This window comes from Oratosquilla oratoria, chromosome 28 (genome assembly GCF_046742065.1).
Source record: "Oratosquilla oratoria isolate Oo_2021 chromosome 28, ASM4674206v1, whole genome shotgun sequence".
NCBI classification, from domain to species: Eukaryota; Metazoa; Arthropoda; class Malacostraca; order Stomatopoda; family Squillidae; genus Oratosquilla; species Oratosquilla oratoria.
Window position 1 is genome coordinate 46046623 of NC_134804.1, and position 18704 is coordinate 46065326.

Genomic DNA, 18704 nt, shown 5'->3' on the forward strand with positions numbered 1-18704 from the left:
TGGAGTGTTTAGAAGGACTACGAAGGCTATTGCCAATAAGCGCTTTATGTGTGGTTCAGTATGTTTAGGCGTAGTCAAGGAAGCCCACATCGGTGATCGGTTCTCGAGGTGCTTTGTAAGGGGATTAATTTTTTGAGGATATTTAGATATCAACCAACAAAGTTAGGAAGGGGGTCGGAGGTTAAGTTGTCAGGACAATAAAAAATCGTAAAGATTTTTAATGATACGTAAACTGAAATGAGAAGATACAGTAGAAGAAAAAGTTAGAATTTAAATAGATTTTAGTAGAAGAGAAAGCATATGTAGATGCTTGTGTATGAAGAGGTGTTTTTTGTTTGCGTATGTGTACCAAACATGGTTGCTGCCTCTGAACGGGTGTGTATACAATGTTATGATTTAATGTCACAAACTCCCTTTAACAGGAGGCTAGGACGGTGCCCCTTATAGAGGACTTTTTAGCGTTGAACTTAATGAACCATGACCTTCATTCAACTTCGCCGGTGGCAGGGCTCGAGCCGCCATCCCTTTAACCATCGCAGCAAGTAACGACGCCCTAACCCACCCTTTGTGGGGTCCAACTTCGGACATTCTGGTAAAAACAAATTTAAATCCAGTCCATTCATGGCGGAGGAAACTTAGGATCCACTTTTCGTATATTACCATTAAAGTCAGTACGTGTCAGTTTACTTGAATATACAAGTTTCATTGTATCAAACAGAACATGGTTTTGTGTACTATAGTCCTTGCGCCCCAAAGAGTCCGTTTAAGGTGGGGCAGAAGCGAGAATTCCCCAGAGTGCGACCTTGCCAAATTGATCACCAATTGTCGGGTCGTCACTGTCACCTGTCACCCGGTGACACTTTGACGTCATGGGAACAATCGCTGTCATAACATTTATTCAAATCGTTGTTATAACCAAAAAAGTTATACACATTGTACTACACAGCTTCTTTTACTATATATACAGAATATAAAGAAAATATATATTTCAAATTACACAGACATGGGGAAGAAGACAGAGGCATGTTGGTTTAACAGATGCCTCACGACTTGTGCACAAAGCACAGAGATAAATATGAACGTAACTGTATCACACTGTACACATCACCATTTCGTATATTTTTGTCCACCTATACGTGGCTTTATCGCAGTAACGCTAATTAATTAATGATTTATGCAAATTTTACAATAGAATATGTTCATGTATGTTACAAATTAACGCTGTTATGTTTTAATATAATTTTTCTAGTGATTTTACATTGCGCGTACTTGTATATCAAAGACAACGTCGAGTGCACATAACTTATATTTCATGCAAATTAATAGAATGGCGTATATATCTATGCTTTAAAAGTTTATATGAATACTTAACTGACAACACAAAGTATGAGCTAAAATCAAAATATTCTCAAATGTCTAGAAAACACTTGAGATAGAACTTTACTTGGTTGACTTCAAAACTGTTCTAGCGTCACTAGTTACCATGACAACCAGATCTTGCTTTTAACATTTTAGCAAAGCAGTTAATAATAATTTATGTTAATTGTAGAAAATATATATTTGATATGAAAATCAATAATAAAATTTATTTTACTCAGTGCATGTGAGATTATATAATTATAGTTGTAACTCTACGACAGTTTACAAAACAAATTCAAGACAGTTTATTACAGCAGTTAGGCATGTCAACCCTCAAAATGGTAAACAAACATGTGTATTGTATATATTACAATCTTAAATGTAGATGGGGATGATATATGAATATGGTTTATTTCTGTAGCAGGGTTGAAATATATTATTAAGTTAACTGGTAGTAAGGGCGAAATAAAATGAATGCTGAAATGTTTAATAAATTATATATTGTGATTCATACAAATTACTGAAGCGATTTTTCATCGTACTGTGACAATAACACTGGGGCTGTTTTCACCGCAAGGTTATTCAAAGCTAATTAAGTTGGAAAAGGGTTTATTAAATGTTTTTGTTGTGACCATAGCACCACATGTTAATCTCACCATGGGGATGCTTTTAGTGGAAAAATTGTATTATTGTATGCAAGGGTTTACATTATTTACTTAATTCTTAGACTTATCATGAAGTTCAAGTTACTCTCAGTGTAAAATGAACAAAAAAGTACTGATAGTGACTCATAGTCCCAGTATTTATCGCAAAATACAAAGCATTTTATATAAATCCAAAGTGCAGATAGTGAAAGAGCAATGTAATGAAGAACATGAAGATGACAATGATACCAGAACATCAGAAAGAACATGTTACATTGTAGTAATCTTTGGGATGCATAGATGACATTGTCATTAGACTGTCATTTCACAAATTTTTTACTCTACAGTGTGTATGGAAGTATAATGATGAAAATGATATTGATGTGGTTTTGGAAAGTAACCTGTCTCAGAATTTTATCTTTTTTCCATTAACAAAATTACGTTTCCCCCAAAGAAAAGTCAGGAATGAGTAAAAGTAGTGTCATTCATGATTAGTGTTACCTCAAGTTTCACAGACTAGAAACCTACGTGCATAAGACCTGGCGTTATGTGGCTAGCCTTAGTTAGAAGAAGTTGTGGACTGCTGTTTGTGTCATATTTGTATTGGACTTTTTATGTTAGTGGTTAAAAGAAGAAAATAAGCACTAACTGTCAGCTCTCCTTAACCTCTTAGATATGAGTAAAATTTTTATGGGCAGCATCAGCTGGTTGGTGTATGATGATTCGAAGTAGCATCACAATATTTGAGTTATAAAATATTAAGTTACTGCTGTATTATTAGTTCTCTTTCACTCTGAATATTAATAACTACAAAAAATATGATCAAGACAGTTCACATGATATGGAGGTCACTCAGCTACAACAACAAAATAAATATAATCAAGATGTCGACACTGGCATCCTAATATACCCAGTCATGCTTCATGACGCCTATGTAGGCATCATCGTAGTGAAGGAGTTATGCAAAAAGGTGGAGGAAATATAATTTAAAGTTGATAGAGAGATCATGAACCTGGTCAGAAGACCAATTGTTATACAGTAAACCCTCGATATAATGGATCTTGATTTACTGGATATGGGATATAACAGACAAAATATCTGACCAAACAAACCCTTGCTCTAACAGATTTTCATCCGTTATAGCAAGGGATCCTTGGTTATAACGGATCTTTAGATATAACAACAGACCTCTGTCCTTATATTGTCCATTATATCAAGGGTTTATTGTAATTTCTTATCATACTAATTTCTAATACTGGACACACTTCAGGATATAATGAATCTGTCTGGTATTTCCATTAGATATAATGGATCCTTGGTTATAACAGATCATCAGATATAATGATAGACCTGTTTCCATATTGTCCGTTATATCGAGGGTTTACTTTACTTCCAGATGGAGGTGGGAAGGTTGACAGGGTATTCAAATAGGCAGTAGAGAAATAATTCTCATTACCAACCATCTTTGAAGACCAAACTATCATGTGATTATTATTGGTCCCAATGGATTTACTATTTGGTTTCAAACAATAACTAGTTTCCTTTTTTTTTTTTTTTCCTGAAGGGATTGTTTTCCGAGGACACTAGTTTTCATTAGAAATTTGTTAGAACTGATGGTAGTTTAATTTGTCTTTGTAATTATGAAGTTGGTGCATTATTACCAAGTATGCCATTTTTGGTCATTGTTATAACCATCTGCAATGATCACTTGTGTAAACAAGGAAAGAGAGGAAGAGTGGATTAATGACCTCCATTATGAGGTTTTCCAGCATAGGTTAGGCTATATAATTTTTAACCTTAATCACTTCAGTATGAGTCAAATTCTCATGCACAGCATTGGCTGCCATATGTACAATTCATCACACTACTCATATTCTAAGATATAAAGTCACTGCTGTATTACTCATTCTCTTTTACTTTGAATAATGATAAACACAGAAAATGTGATCAAACTAGTTCGCAGAATCTGGGGATAACTCATGTACAACTACAAAAAAATATATGTAATCAAGACACAGATGTTAGCATCCTTGTGTACCCGCTCATGCCTCATGATGCTACATAGGCGTCATTGTACTAAAGTGGTTAAGGACATCAAAGATGGTATGCTCTTTGTACAGCCTAATATATAGGTTTTATTAAGAATTATGAGAATAAGATTTTTAGTTTTTGTATTTTTATTGAAAACTAATTCCTTTGGAAAAAACAAAGTTTACTCTTATGATTAGAAAAGAGAAGTGGTGAGACTGATTACCATCCAAAACAGTCTATCTCTACATACCAAGGGTTTCTTCCCTCTTATAGTTGAGATAGTCAAGTCTAGGCATGCACCCACTCCCTTCCACCAACATTTATACCCTTTTATCTTTGCTACACATGGATGAAGGGACATCCCTGTCTCGCGTCCACTGCCTGGGTCAGAAGCAATGCTTCAAGACACACCACGTCCACTGCAGGGCTGCTTCATAACCATTTTCCACTTAACCCTATCCCATGCCTTCTCCCTTGCTCAGCAGAATTTCCCCCTATTGCTCAAATCCCCGTTTGCCCCATCCATCCATCTCATCCTCAGTTGTCCCTTCAAGTTCACTCCATCCACCTTTGCTCTCTACATCTTTTTTGCTGATCTTTCTTTACTCATTTTTTCCGTTAAAAAATATTATGTTGGTTAGGTTAAGGTTAAGTTAAGGCTGGGATCAGTTGATGTTGAAGATGGGACATTATGGAGATTATTCTTTGTCAGATGTATCTTATAGAGCCACCACATAAAGTTACCCATTTTTTGTTCCAGTTGTCTAATGTTTCTAATGAAGTATTTTCTGCTTTTATATTACAGGTGCTGATGTATATGTAAAGACCTGTAGCAGACATCATGGACGGAGAAAACTTGGAAGGTACTTACTATCTTTGCAATCGGTGGATTGAGTTTGGTGATCTGTTTTGAATTCTCTTGGATTTAATGGAAAACATATTTGTATATTTTCGGTGATTTTCATCTAATTTGTTTCACTTCAGGAACTTCATCACACTTTGTTTAAATAAATCATTGTCTTTTGTTCAGGAAAACCAGTATTCTCAGGAAAGTTATCATGGTTTGTTCACAGATAAACTTTTAGTAGATACTGAACAGGGAGAAAATGAACAAGTTGAAGCTGATGATATGTTTGCCAGCCTAGCTCCACCAGGGGAAGAATGTGGTGAATATTTTTTTGAATCAGATCCACTTGCTTTAAAGGGTAACCATGATTACCAGCAGTTGATACGTGCACTTGTCGTGCTTGAGTCCCAGCGTGCACAAGGAGTTAAGGTGAGTGAGTATGAACTCCTTCAAGGTGATGATGCCTCCTCAAGTGAATAGAAGTATGCAGTGCATTTCCTTGTCAGAAATAACAGAGATAGGTGAATTTGAGCATCTGACATGAATCAGAGAAAAAATGTATCTATGTGTTACAAAAGTTAAAAAGAAATTGCCTATTTATACAGTATCTTTTGAAGCGTCAGTAAGTCTGTTGCTCATTGGTAGTAATCTGTTTTTCAGGACTTGGAGCGTCTGCAAGAAGCAAGAGAGGAAGCACTTAAAGACCCAATCCAGTTTGTCACAGCTTTACAAAATGGGCAAAATCTTCGTTTACCTGGTCCACAGGATATTACACAAGTAATTGTTTTTCAGTGGGCAGTGGGTGGGAGACAGGAATAACCCTTCATCCATGAGGAGCTAAGATGAGAGGGGGGAAAGGGTGATGGATTGGAGTGGGTACGTGTCTTTTGATTTGGCCTCTCTTATAAAGGGGAAAAACCTCTTGGTATATTTAATTTGTTTTTTTTCATTCATTATTAAGACTTGAACTGTGAAAAGGGTTTTTCACAACTGATTAAAATCACCTAAAGGCAGCTAGAATCAACTGGTCTCTTCCCCTAGGTTTCTCTTCAGAAAAACCATGGCTTCCAGATAACCGAAAACAGCTACTGGATTAACCAACAACTCACTCATAAAAAAGAAGTTGTGTTTTCTGGTGTTTAGATAAATGAAAGTAATAAACAAAACTAACAGTCTTTTAGTTTGGAATGGGGTTATTGGAATGAACTGAAAAGGACCTGAAGAATATCAAGAAAGTGTTTTCTTTACCAGATGTATCAAGTCATGGAATTGCCTAAAAGAAGACAATACTTGAAACTAAACATATACATACATATACCAAAAAGTTATTTTCCCCTCCTATAAAGGAGATGGTAAGCCAAAGCACACACCCACCTTTCGTCCATCCCATATCCATCCAGCAACCGTTTGTTTTCTTTTTTTATCATGAAACACTTATCCAAACAAAAGCTATAAATAAATTTAAAATGAAGTTTGAATGATGGAGAAAAAGATGGGATTTCTTAAGCATAGCTCCTTTCCTGTATTTTACAATTCAATAAATATATATTATATTTCTGCTTGGAAATTCATCCTCAATTTTTTTCATTTTGTCAGAGTATGTGGTAGCTAATTCATGTTACATTCTAACAACATATTGTAGTTTTAAATGTTTATTATTATGATTACCTGCACCTGTATTCAATGCTGAAGGATAAATGCTTTATACTGGTGTCTTGGTTGCAGATTCCACAAATTGACTGGGAAAAATATAATGTACAATCCATTACATGTGGGATGCGTCCCAAAACACGCAAACGGGTGATGAAAGAAGCAGCCGAAAAATCTCAGGAAAGCACCGCTGATGTAAGTAGATTGTGCTTCTTTCTAGAATTAATGATGACAGGTGTATTCCTAAACATTATGTCTGGTTTTATTGTTTTATTATAACTAGTTTATGACTTAGGTTATTCTAAACAGTTGAAAAAAAAGTCGTGTTAGCAGGAAATAGATATATCATAGTACAGAAAGGTTTAATCAAGATTTGTTTGCTATTAACATCTTCAGTATGAGTCAAATTTTTGCATGCAGCATTGGATGCCTAATGTACAATGCATCACACTACTTGCAGTGGAAAATATAAAGTCATAGCTATATTACTCATTCTCTTGCACTCTGATTAATAATAAACACAGAAAACATGATCAAACCAGTTCACAGAATTTGAGGGTCACTTAGCTATGACTACAAAATAAATATAATCAAGATGCCGATGCCAGCATCCTTGTATATCCACTTGTGCCTCATGATGCCTACATAGGCATCATCGTATGGAAGGGATGAAAGGTGGGAAATGCATCTGAATGAAATTTTTTGGTATTCAGCAATCAAAACTAGAAAGTTCCTCTTGGAATGTGGAGGAGTATCCTGCAGCTAAATTAAATTGCCTCACAGCATTCAGAATAAACAGGCAATTGATCTTGATTAAGAAATGGTTAAAGAGAAAATGTGGCTGGGATTTTTTCCATAGTGACTAACTTCCACTCAAAGAATAGTGATCACTTTTAATGTCTACTATCCCTCCTTTCTGCTACCCTCCTTTACCACCCATGTCACTCCGCCTCTTCATTAAGATATTTTTCTTAAGTATAGAAGGGCTGATTATTGGGAACAAAATGTAAATTCCTCTTTTTTTCTCTCTCTTTTTTTTTTCTCTCCCAGTAAATCTTCTTAGACTGAGGACTATTTTAGTAGCTGTTCTTTGTATACTTAATCTTATGTATAGAATAAAATTACTATGGGGCAGATCAAATTCTCATTTTTATTCATATGACTGATGTTAAATAATAAATTTACCTGAATTATAGGATGGGCAGGACAGCAACGATAGTCGAGTTATGGTGCGAGGTCGCCCGTACGATGAAACTAAACCCCAAACATTCAACCAAGCTTGGTCAGAGGAAGAACAGAGAAAGTAAGTAATTTATGATTTAGTATGATAATAGCAGTAATAGTTTATTAAGTATTTAACACACAGATGTAACGTCATAGTTGCAAATTTATGTTAAGGATGGCTTATCTTTATTATCCTCTTCAGGGTAGTGGCATTGTTCTTTAAAAAAAAAAAAAAAAAAAAAAAAAAAAATCCTGGACTCCAGCTCTTCAAAAATACATATACATATATATATATATATATATATAATATGTATATATATATATATGTATATATATATACATACATACATACATACATATACCAATGCTTTTTCCCCCTTACAAGGGAGGTAGCCAAAAAGGAAAAGGCATAAAATCACTCCCACCTATTCCATCCCTAAAAACACTCCACACCCCTCCACCCTCCCTCTTATCTTAGCACCTCCTGGATGACGGGTCATCCCTGCACCTTGTCCACTGCCCTGGGTCAGAAGTAGTGTTGCAAGACACAGCACATCCACAGCAAGGCCGCTTCATTAAATCGGTGACCCCCCTCTCCGTCCCCCCCATGCATAAAAGGAGAAGACGTGGAGAAATCCCTTTGGTCTGCGTCAAAATTTGCTCACACATACTACCTCACCCCCATCCCCCCCCCACCCATTCCACCTCATGCATCACATCATCATCCATATACAACCATTCTCCATTCACCCCTGTCTTCTGTCCTCTCCTGTCCTTCCTCAACAGACATTCCCCTCTTCCCCAAAGCCCCCTTCACCCCATCCATCCACCTCATCCTAGGACGTCCCCTCATGTTCACTCCCTCCACATCTGCCTTCCATACCTCTTTTACTAGTCTTTCTTCACTCATTCTTTCCATGTGTCCAAAGCATCCTAATACTCTTTCATCAACTCTATCTCCCAACTCCCTTTCCACCCCTGTTCTCCTCCTCACCTCCTCATTTCTCACTCTATCTAGCCTAGTAACCCCCATCATACTTCTCAGACACCTCATCTCAAACACATTCAAACTCCTCTCTTCCTCTCTTATGTTCCATGTTTCTGCCCCATACAGTGCTGTTGGCACAATCACTCCTTCATACAGTCTCCTCTTAGCATCCATTCCCAAATGTCTATTCCTTATTACACTCTTCAATCCACCAAGGCATTTACTCGCTTCTCTCAATCTACATTCTACCTCCACCTTCACTCCACCTTTTCCTGCCACATTTGCACCCAAGTATCTAAAACTATCCACTTCTTCCAGTCGCTCTTCCTTAATGCTCACTTCCAGTCTACTGCCACTTTCACCCCTTGTACATCTCATCACCTTACTTTTACCCACATATATATATATAAATATATGATTTATTTATATATACTTTTGTCGTAGAGGGGGGACAGAGAGGGGGGGGTCGCCGATTAAATGAAGCGGCCTTGCTGTGGATGTGCTGTGTCTTGCGACACTGCTTCTGACCCAGGGCGGTGGGCAGGGTGCAGGGATGACCCGTCATCCAGGAGGTGCTCAGATGAGAGGGAGGGTGGGAGAGGTGTGGAGTGTATTTAGGGATGAAATGGGTGGGAGTGTTTTTATGCCTTTCCCTTTTTGGCTACCTCCCTTGAAAGGGGGAAAAAGCCTTGGTATATGTATGTATGTTGTCGAAGAAGTAAGTTTCCACTGTATATAATATATTTTTTATCTCCCCAGGCTTGAGGAGCTCCTTATGAAATATCCAGATGAGCCAATTTCATCTCGCCGTTGGGCTAAAATCTCCAGAGACTTAGGTATTGATATCCCTTGGAAGGGCTTGATGTGTAGTACACTTGGGATCTGTACACTAATTCATATATATCATCTGTCAAAACACTGGGAAGAAATTGTGTTTGGAAACAATTTATAGCATTAGAATATATGATTGGATTATCAGTTAATTATAAATAGTTGCAGTAACCATATCAGTGTAAAAAATTTACCATAAATAGTTGAGGTATTTCTATGTAATCATAACTACATGCTCCAAGTTGATTTCCTGCAGGTAATTATTATGTGAGAAATGAGGAGGTGAGGTAGAGAGTTGGGATTGAAGAGCTGGGAAAGGAGGTCAGTCAAGGAATACTGGGATGGTTTGGTCATACGGAAAGAATGAAGAAAGACAAGTGAAAAAATGTGGAAGGCAGAAGTGGATGGAGTGAACTTGAGAGGAAGACGAGTGGGATGAGTGGATGGGGTGGAGGGGACCTTAGGTACAAGAGGAAAGGAGAGGATGAGAGATAGGTGTGAGTGGAAAGTGGCTGTGAATGGATGATAATCTGACGTGGCCTTAGAGATTTATTCTTGGATTCTGGAGTGATGATGATGATATGGTTTAACATCACAAAATCCCCCCTATCGGAAGGCTAGGATGGTGCCCCTCACAGAGGACTTTGTAGCGTGGAATTTAATGAACCATGCCCTTGGTTCAACTTCGGTGGTGGCAGGATTCAAACCGCCATCCCCTCAACCTTTGCCACAAGTAATGACGCCCTAACCCGCTCGGCCAGCGAGCTTCCTGAGAGTGGGGGAGGTTTATCATCTAGTGAAGTGGTAGGGATAAACCAGCTTCTGCTCTTGGGCCCTGCTATGGAGTTTGTGTGTCTTGTTCCATTGCTTCTGACCTGAGTAATGGGCAAGAAACAGGGATGACTCTTCGTCCACAAGGAACTAGGTAAAGGGACAACAAATGGATGTGGGATGGACGAAGTGTGGGTATGGCTTGGCTAGGCCACCCTCTTAAAAAGAGAAAAGGACCTTTTGGCATATTTGTGCATGGAACACAAACAGTCCATAGAACACAAAATCTCTTCATTAGGTGACTTATAGGCCAGTACAGAGGCTCTTGTCAGATAACCCAGAGCTACAGGTCTCTTGCAGGAAAGAACCACGGCAACTGATTGATTGATTTTCTCACCTTTCTTCCTTGCAGGTACTCGGACTCCTCTTCAGGTGCAGAGTCGTGTTCAAAAGTATTTCATTGCCCTCAAACGGAAGGGTCTACCTGTGCCTGGCAGAGCTCCCAGCAACACTCTTGTGAGAAGATCGGTGAGTATAGCGAGTCTTGGAATTAGAAGTGAAAATAAAGATTTGGACATTAGAGGGAAACAACTGTTGGTGCTACCTTAATCTACATTCTGGTGCCCAGCATTGGTCTTTGTCATATAATCTTATTATTGTCTATTGCATGCGCCCCCTTCCCTCATGTCAGATTAAATTAGATAAAATGCTGTAGATTACTTACTAAAGTTTAAGACAGCCTGTTGGCCTCATTCTAAAGTATAAAAGTGCATATAAACCTCAAATGTTTATGTCATAGTCTTTGTATATTGGTGGATACAATGTATTGAGTATATCTCTTCATTCTGAAAGCTATGCCTCAAGTGAATGAAGGAGTTATTACACTGGGCTATTTTTTCTCCAACCTTTGATTAATCGGCTGTACCACCCACCTCCAGAACTTTTTCCGCTGTAAAATCACTGTCGCAAACTATTTTATTTTCTTAACAAAAATACATAGAATGTCATTTGATATGCTGGAGGAAAGTTATTTTCCTCCAGCATATCAGATTCCTTCTCGAAAGCTGTGGGCTGCAAATTTCCTCCAACAGTTGGAGGAAAAATAGCCCAGTGTGATAATGCCTTGAGGTCATCAGGTGTTGACCAGAACAGTGATGATGATAATTGTTGCCTCAAGTTTCGCTGACTGGAAGCTTGCACTCCCACAACCAAATTTTTTACCCAAATAGACTCCCCCAGAAATCATACATACATACATACACCAAAGGCTTCTTTCCCCCTTACAAGGGAGGTAACCAAAAAAAAAAAGGCATAGAAACCACTCACTCCACTCCCCCCACCCTCCTCACCCAGAAATCAACCAGTAGGAAAATAATTCTCAAAACAAGCAAGAATTACCCTGGCACCTACATTCAGGTCATCATTATTATATAAAGAAACAGTACCAACATAGATTCAACCCAGCATGAGACATCAGTTGCCCAAGGTGCAACTACCACATAAAAGACACAGAGAACTCGATACTACATTGTCCTACACTCACTCTTCCTAGACACAAAATCTCATTACTGGCTTATGAAGTGCACCAATGATCATAGCTGGTTGTTGTGGATCTCATGCAGGAGAGAACTAGGGTAATTAAAAGATTGATGTCTAATTGGGTTACTATATGCAAACATGATTCATTCAAGAATCTCATTTATTAACTGAATTGTTCATTATGTGAGGACTTGCTGATTTGTAGTTGTTTTCATTCTGTTGTATGAAAGTGTAGAGTATTTATTTTATACAAATTCATGTTGTACAGCATGTATCCTTTGCATACATGGAGGGCTAATATATATACTTTCTCTGCTGCTTTTTGGACTTAATGTACTATTATATTGTATGTTTCTTCATGTACAGATATTAATAAGGTTTTCATCTTGATGCTTTATGCAGAATTCCAAAAAGAAACATGCCATAGTTCATGCTTCACACTTTCAACGTTCACACTTCATGTCTGCCTTCAACTATAGTGGTCTAGATGAGGAAGCGGATGTAGATAAGCCCAGTGCCCATAGTACAATGAAAAGAGACGCAGATGTTTCAGTAAGGAGAGACTAATTTGTTCATAATCTATAATTTGTTCAGATTAATCATGGAATTTTGAATATACAGTAGCACAGTACATCTGCTATTCCTGCTGGCTCTCCTGCACATATCCATTAGTTTGCATCATCTTTTGAATTTTTTGTTATTTTCACGTGTCAATGAGAGCATATAATGATGAAAAAATCAACATATAAGGTTGATATGAGAGTAACTAATAGGGTATATGCCATTCTTAGGATGAAGAAGATATAGCAGAAGAATTGTGGAACAGCGAAGAATATCAAGAGCTAATACATTTGAAGAGAATCCGGAATTTGAAGGAAACCGAAGGAGAGTTAGGAGTTGTAAAGCACTTCGATTTTATGGTAAGTCAGGTAACATGTACCTTGCATATCTTATAAACTGTTTTTAATCCCTTCGATACGATGACGCCTACGTAGGCGTTATGAGGAGCAAATGGGTACGCGAGGATGCCGATGTCGGCGTCTTGATTATATATATTGTAGTTGTACCTGCGTGACCCCCATACTCTATAAACTGGCTTCATCATGTTTTTTATGTTTATCAAAATTCGCGGGTGAAAGAGAACGAGTAATACAGCGGTAACTTTATTTTTGATAATGCGAGTATTATGACGCAACATCGCACGTCTGGCAGCTAATGCTGCCCGCGAGATTTTGGCCCAGAGTGAAGGGGTTAAGTGATAATATATATATTTTTTGCCCTGCTTTCTTGTTTTCAGTAATATCTTTAAGATTTCCCATATAGATATCAGAACTTATTTAACTTGTGTTTATTACTAGCCATGACACTAATTACTATCTATCTATATACTAAGAGTTTTTTCCCCCATTCAAGGGAGGTAGCCAAGCCCAAAGACAAGTACCCACTCCCAGCCATTTCACAACCATCCACCACCCTTTCCTCCTTCTTGTCTTAGCTCCTCATGGATGATAAGTCATCCTTGTATCCTGCCCACTGCCCTGGATCAGTTGCAATGCAGCAAGTCACATTATATCAACAGCAAGGCCACTTCATTTAACTGGTACCCCCCCTCTCTGTCCCCCCATGCAGAAAAGAAAAGACAGGGAAAATTACTTTTTGGGTGCATCAAAATATCATTCACGCATAACCACACCCAAATGTACCCCTCATCCTGCACCGCTCCCTTCCTTGCATAACAGTATTATCTATACATAGCCATTCTCCACTCACCCCTATCTCCTACCTACTCCCTTCCCTGCTCAACAGACATTCCCCTCTTGCTCAAACCCCCTTTGACCTCATACTTCTCAGACATTTCATCTCAAATATATTTAAACTTTTCCCCTATGCCTCTCTTAGATTCCAAGTCTCCACTTCATACAGTTCTTTTGGCACAATCACCACCTTCCTATCTCATTGCATTCATTCCCAAATACTTGTTTCTCATGACACTTTTTAATCCTCCAAGGCATTTACTTGCTTCTTTCAATCTACAATTTACCTCCACCTCCACTCCTCCCTTTCCTGCCACATGCAACCCCAGTTACCTAAAACTATCCACTTCCTCCAGTCTCTCTTCCCTTAACACATACTTCCAACTTGCTGCCACCCTCTCCCCTTATGCATCTCATCACCTTTTACTCACACTTACCTTCAATTTTCTCCTATTGCATACCTTCCTAAATTCTGTCACTAACTGCTTTAATCCCCCTCTGACCTGCCACAAGTGCAGTGTCATCAGCAAACAACAACTGGCTCACTTCCCACTTTTCTCCATTTTCTTTAACCATCTCCATGAGAATAATTAACACTTTTTTTTTCTGAAGCATGTAGATCAACAGTGGATTTGGAGAAATCCAAAAGAAGAAATAAGGATCAAAATAGACTTCATATTAGGAGATGAGAACAGCAGCAGCATTAGTAGTGTTTTTGTTATAAATAAAGTAAATGTAGGTAGTGACCAATGAATAGTTGGTTGTACAGCTAAATTAAATTTCAGAACTGAGAAAATTACTATTTTATTTACACATATAAGGTATGGTTGAAAAAAAAATCACAGAAAATTACTCTCCACCTTATATGTTCAAGGTCAGACTTTGAGTAGGTTTAGACTGCTGGCAGTTTGCGGTTTTAGGGATACAGTCAGGCTTCAGTTACCATAAACAAAACTCCAAAGACCCTCCTTGCATAACAATTTCCCATATTTTGTTAGAATAGGTTTTATAAATTGCAAATATAGGTATGATTGTAATTTGTATTTTACGAGTATGTGATAAGCAAATCTGTGTTCACAGCAGATATGTTGTTGTACATTTACCTACCAAAAGACACATCATCCCTTGGTTTGAATATACAAGGGGCTGTAGGAGAGAGGCCAAACGCAGAGTATGGGATCCAATGTATTTAATGTTTTGCCCAGTAGGGCTTCTTCAGAAATAACATAGTGGACAAACATCTGACTCCTTATGTAACCTGAGCTTCTGGGGAGAAACGAACCTGAAACTGGTGTAAACACAATTTGCATAAATTGCTTGTTACTTTGTTATTAAAATTGTTAAAGATTTATTTATTGTAAAAATCCATTGTTTTGATTTATATTTTCAATGAGAGATATAAAACCAGATTCAAAACATTTACCTTAAATACATTGGATCCCATACTCTGTGTTTGACCTCTCTCCTACAATGCTGTTGCAGCTGTTGCTGCTTTTGCTCATACAAGGGGTTGTTAGCAATTTATCTTTCTGTATGTACAATGATTTTCGGTCTGCAGGTTTTAATTCTCTCCTGTTTCCTCTTTCACTTCAGTGTGATGTGTGTGGTAAATCTCCCATTGAAGGCACGCGTTGGCACTGCATGGAGTGTCCACCCAGTACAAGCATCGATCTGTGTGACCAGTGTGTCAAGATGAACTTCTCTACCACAACCCATTCTCCCACTCATATTCTGAAACCTTACTCCTATATGTCCATCAAGGACAGCATCAACAATCCTGACTGATGTGTCATATTAACACACAAGATGGAAGTTATTGACATATGTTGTTGAGGAGCAGTTGTGTGTCTGCAGGTCAGAAAGGAAGTATTCAGAATGCTGGAAGGATAAAGAAGTGTAGCTCTAATTGAAACAAGAAATGGCATGTATTACTTTTGGACTTTTTTTTTTTTTTTTTTTTTTTTTTCCAAAGCAGTCATCCAATACCTTTTATTGATACTCATTTATCTGCTACCTATTCCGAAATTGGAACAGTCTCATCATATCAGCAATTTGCATAGGAATTTGGAGATACATAAACATGTTTATCAATAATGGATTAACCCTTCTGCTGCATTTTATGACTTAAACATTTATTTGTTTACCAGGTGACATTATATATTTGAGGGAAACCTCCTCTGTAGTAAGGGTTAAACTTATCTCAAACCTCTCTTGACTAAACCTTTGCTGCCTTTATGAGTTTAGTATGTGTTCTAGCTGTCACCAGACAGTTTTATTCAGTGGAGGGGAACCCACTCTGCAGCAAACGGGTTAAGTGTCCAATGTTTTCTTAAATAAAGAAGTCTCATCTTTGTGTATAGATATTTTTGCGGTACAAGAAATCAAGAATTTGAATAATACATTTATTTTTTTTAACCTATTCAATGTAGATAAGGAACACTGAGAGTTTTATAGAATTATTTGAAGGGACTGTTAATTAGAACCTGCATGACGTGGTCTCAAGGAATAGACATCAGGAAGGGTTACCTCCCAACTGTCCATCAACACCCTCACTTCCACTCAGAGTTGGAGACTTCAGAGCCTGGTGTTTGGACCAAGTTTAAATTCTTTCCATCAACTTCTATTTCTATTGTTTATCCACTACTTTTTTACAAAAGGGGAACGAACAGCTGGTGACCACCCTTTTCTTTCTACCAGCTGGTGACATAGAAACTGGCCCATGCTTGAGCAACACAGATGCATTCCAGAAAGATCTACAAGAGGGTTTCAGGACTTGGTTGATGCTACAGGGTTGTTGGTTGCCAGTCTATGAATTGAGGCAACAAATGATCAGTTATTTGAAAAGGGGATGAAATCTCAAGATTCAACATGGCTTGTAAAAATTGAAAGTATTGTGAACTTCATGTTTTCATCTCTCTCTTTTATCTATTTATTTTTTTTATTATTATTATCATTATCAGTAAGTGTCTGTGTTGGGAGGAAGGGGCAAATGCTAGGTGGTACATTGCTTCAATCAACCATCCTGTATGGGTATATTTACTCACACAATTGAATATTTACTTAAATATACCAAGGCTTTTTTCCCCATACAAGGGAGGTAGCCAAAAAGGAAAAGGCATAAAATCATTCCCACCCATTCCATCACTGAATACACTCCACACCCCTCCACCCTCCCTCTCATCTTAGCAAAGAGTATTTACTTAATTCTAAATAAATGGAGCCTTGGACATGGGGTTCCATCTTTGTTTCTCCATGTATCAACCTGCTTTAAATTTATGTACACTGTCCACCTTGATTGTTTCTTCTTGTAATTTGTTCCCAAATTAATGTGTCAGTGAGGAAAGGTGTATTTCGTAATATCCTTCAAGTACAGTCTTCTTTTATTGTTTTGCTATGTCCTAAGGTGCTAAAATGGGAGGGAGGGTGGAGGGGTGTGGAGTGTTTTCGGGGATGGAATGGGTGGGAATGATTTTATGCCTTTTCCTTTTTGGCTACCTCCCTAGTAAGGGGGAAAAAACCTTGGTATATGTATGTATGTATGTATGTCCTCTTAATAGACTTTCGTTCCTCTCTTTCTCTCTGTTTGTCAGTCTGTCTGTCCCTCTCTCTCGTAGTTCAGTTTAAATCACAACTCTTTTTACAGCTCTCTAAATGTTTTTGGTGTGTCACCTTTCAGTTGATGTATGGTTAACCACCAAGACATACACCATAAAACAAGTTTTAGGATTCTGAAATTGCCAGTGGTTTTACATAATTTCTGAGCAGGTGAATCTGCATCATCATCATCACCACACCTGAAGAGGAGCAGGTGTCAGGTAAGTGTTTTGGTTGCAATGGAGTTAATCTTTCTACATTGATGGCATGCTGTACTCCTTGTATAATTTGATGCAGTCATCAATTTTTTTTTTCTACATTGCCTCTGACCCAGGGCAATGGGTGAGATACAGGGATGACCCGTCATCCAGGAGGAGCCAAGATAAGAGGGAGGGAGGGGGGTGAATGGGAGTGGAGTATGTGGGAGTGGAATGGATGGAAGTAGATTTTATGCCTTTGTTTTTGGCTGCCTTCTTTATAAGGGGGAAAAAGACATTGGTATATATATATGTATGTATTTATTATTGTTTTTTTCTTCCCTTTTCTCTCTTCTTTAGTCAACAATGAGAAACTTGTGGTCTCATAGTAGCTGACAGTGGTCCTTGCACCCTTTTGTTTATGTTATGTATTACTGTACCTGGGAGTCTAGGTTCTCTTACTATTAGATAAAAACAAAGGAATTGTAAGTTTTGTATATTATCACAAAATGTGGCCCACTTCAGTAGATAGTAACTACAGAAGAGATTCACTATTAGTGGTGATAATATACAAAACTTGCAGTTCTTCTCTTTCTCTATCTCCCATAGTGGATTTTTAGTCTATTTTTACACATTTGTTACTGTATTGTTCTAGTATATGATCTGTATATCAATGGCTTCTTCCCCATTATAAGGGAGATAGCCACTAATATATATGAAAAACTATGACAGGAGAACAAAAACTTCAAGAAGGTATGTACTATTATGTATTATATCCTCAGACAACATAACAGAAAGACATAAATTTGGTAGTTATATACACATAAGAAAGGCACACAGACAAAAGAGGAAGATGTCCACTGGAAAGGGATGTGGGAAGGTACACTGACCCTACCTACCTTCACTTTACCTCATCTCAATTAGGTATATCTGGTGGATTATATATATATATATATATATATATATATATATATATATATATATATATATATATATATATATATAGATATATGTATGTATGATATGTATGTATGTAAAATTTGGTCAACAATATATCATATTGAGAATGTCCATAATTCATATTTACATGACTTGCATTTTCACCTGAGATTGATCATGTTTCAGACATATTCCTCATGAGGAAACATTTTGATTTGAGTAAAATTTGAGCTTCTGGTCAATCAATGTGGTATTAGTAATTGGTTTATGTTGGAGTAATACATTAATTTTTGAGTCAGTTCTGACACTGCTTAGGCAGAGAAATCCTAATTTCTA

The 18704-nt window shown here is 37.6% G+C and overlaps 1 protein-coding gene across 2 annotated transcripts; it reads left to right on the forward strand.

Annotated features, from left to right (window-relative positions):
- Nucleotides 1-1680: 1680 nt before the first annotated feature.
- On the forward strand, nt 1681-18408 carry Atac1 (Ada2a-containing complex component 1). Of its 2 annotated transcripts, XM_076211404.1 has the most exons (11): nt 1681-1700; nt 4840-4897; nt 5108-5310; nt 5542-5658; nt 6607-6726; nt 7728-7834; nt 9503-9579; nt 10758-10873; nt 12287-12436; nt 12676-12804; nt 15232-18408. In XM_076211404.1, the coding sequence occupies exons 2-11, from the start codon at nt 4876-4878 to the stop codon at nt 15421-15423; spliced, it is 1233 nt and encodes a 410-aa protein (XP_076067519.1). In that variant the 5' UTR covers nt 1681-1700; nt 4840-4875; the 3' UTR covers nt 15424-18408. The 2 variants fall into 2 exon arrangements, with proteins under 2 accessions (XP_076067519.1, XP_076067520.1); XM_076211405.1 differs by lacking the exon at nt 1681-1700 and having other exon boundaries at nt 5065-5310.
- The last annotated feature ends 296 nt before the right edge of the window (nt 18409-18704 follow it).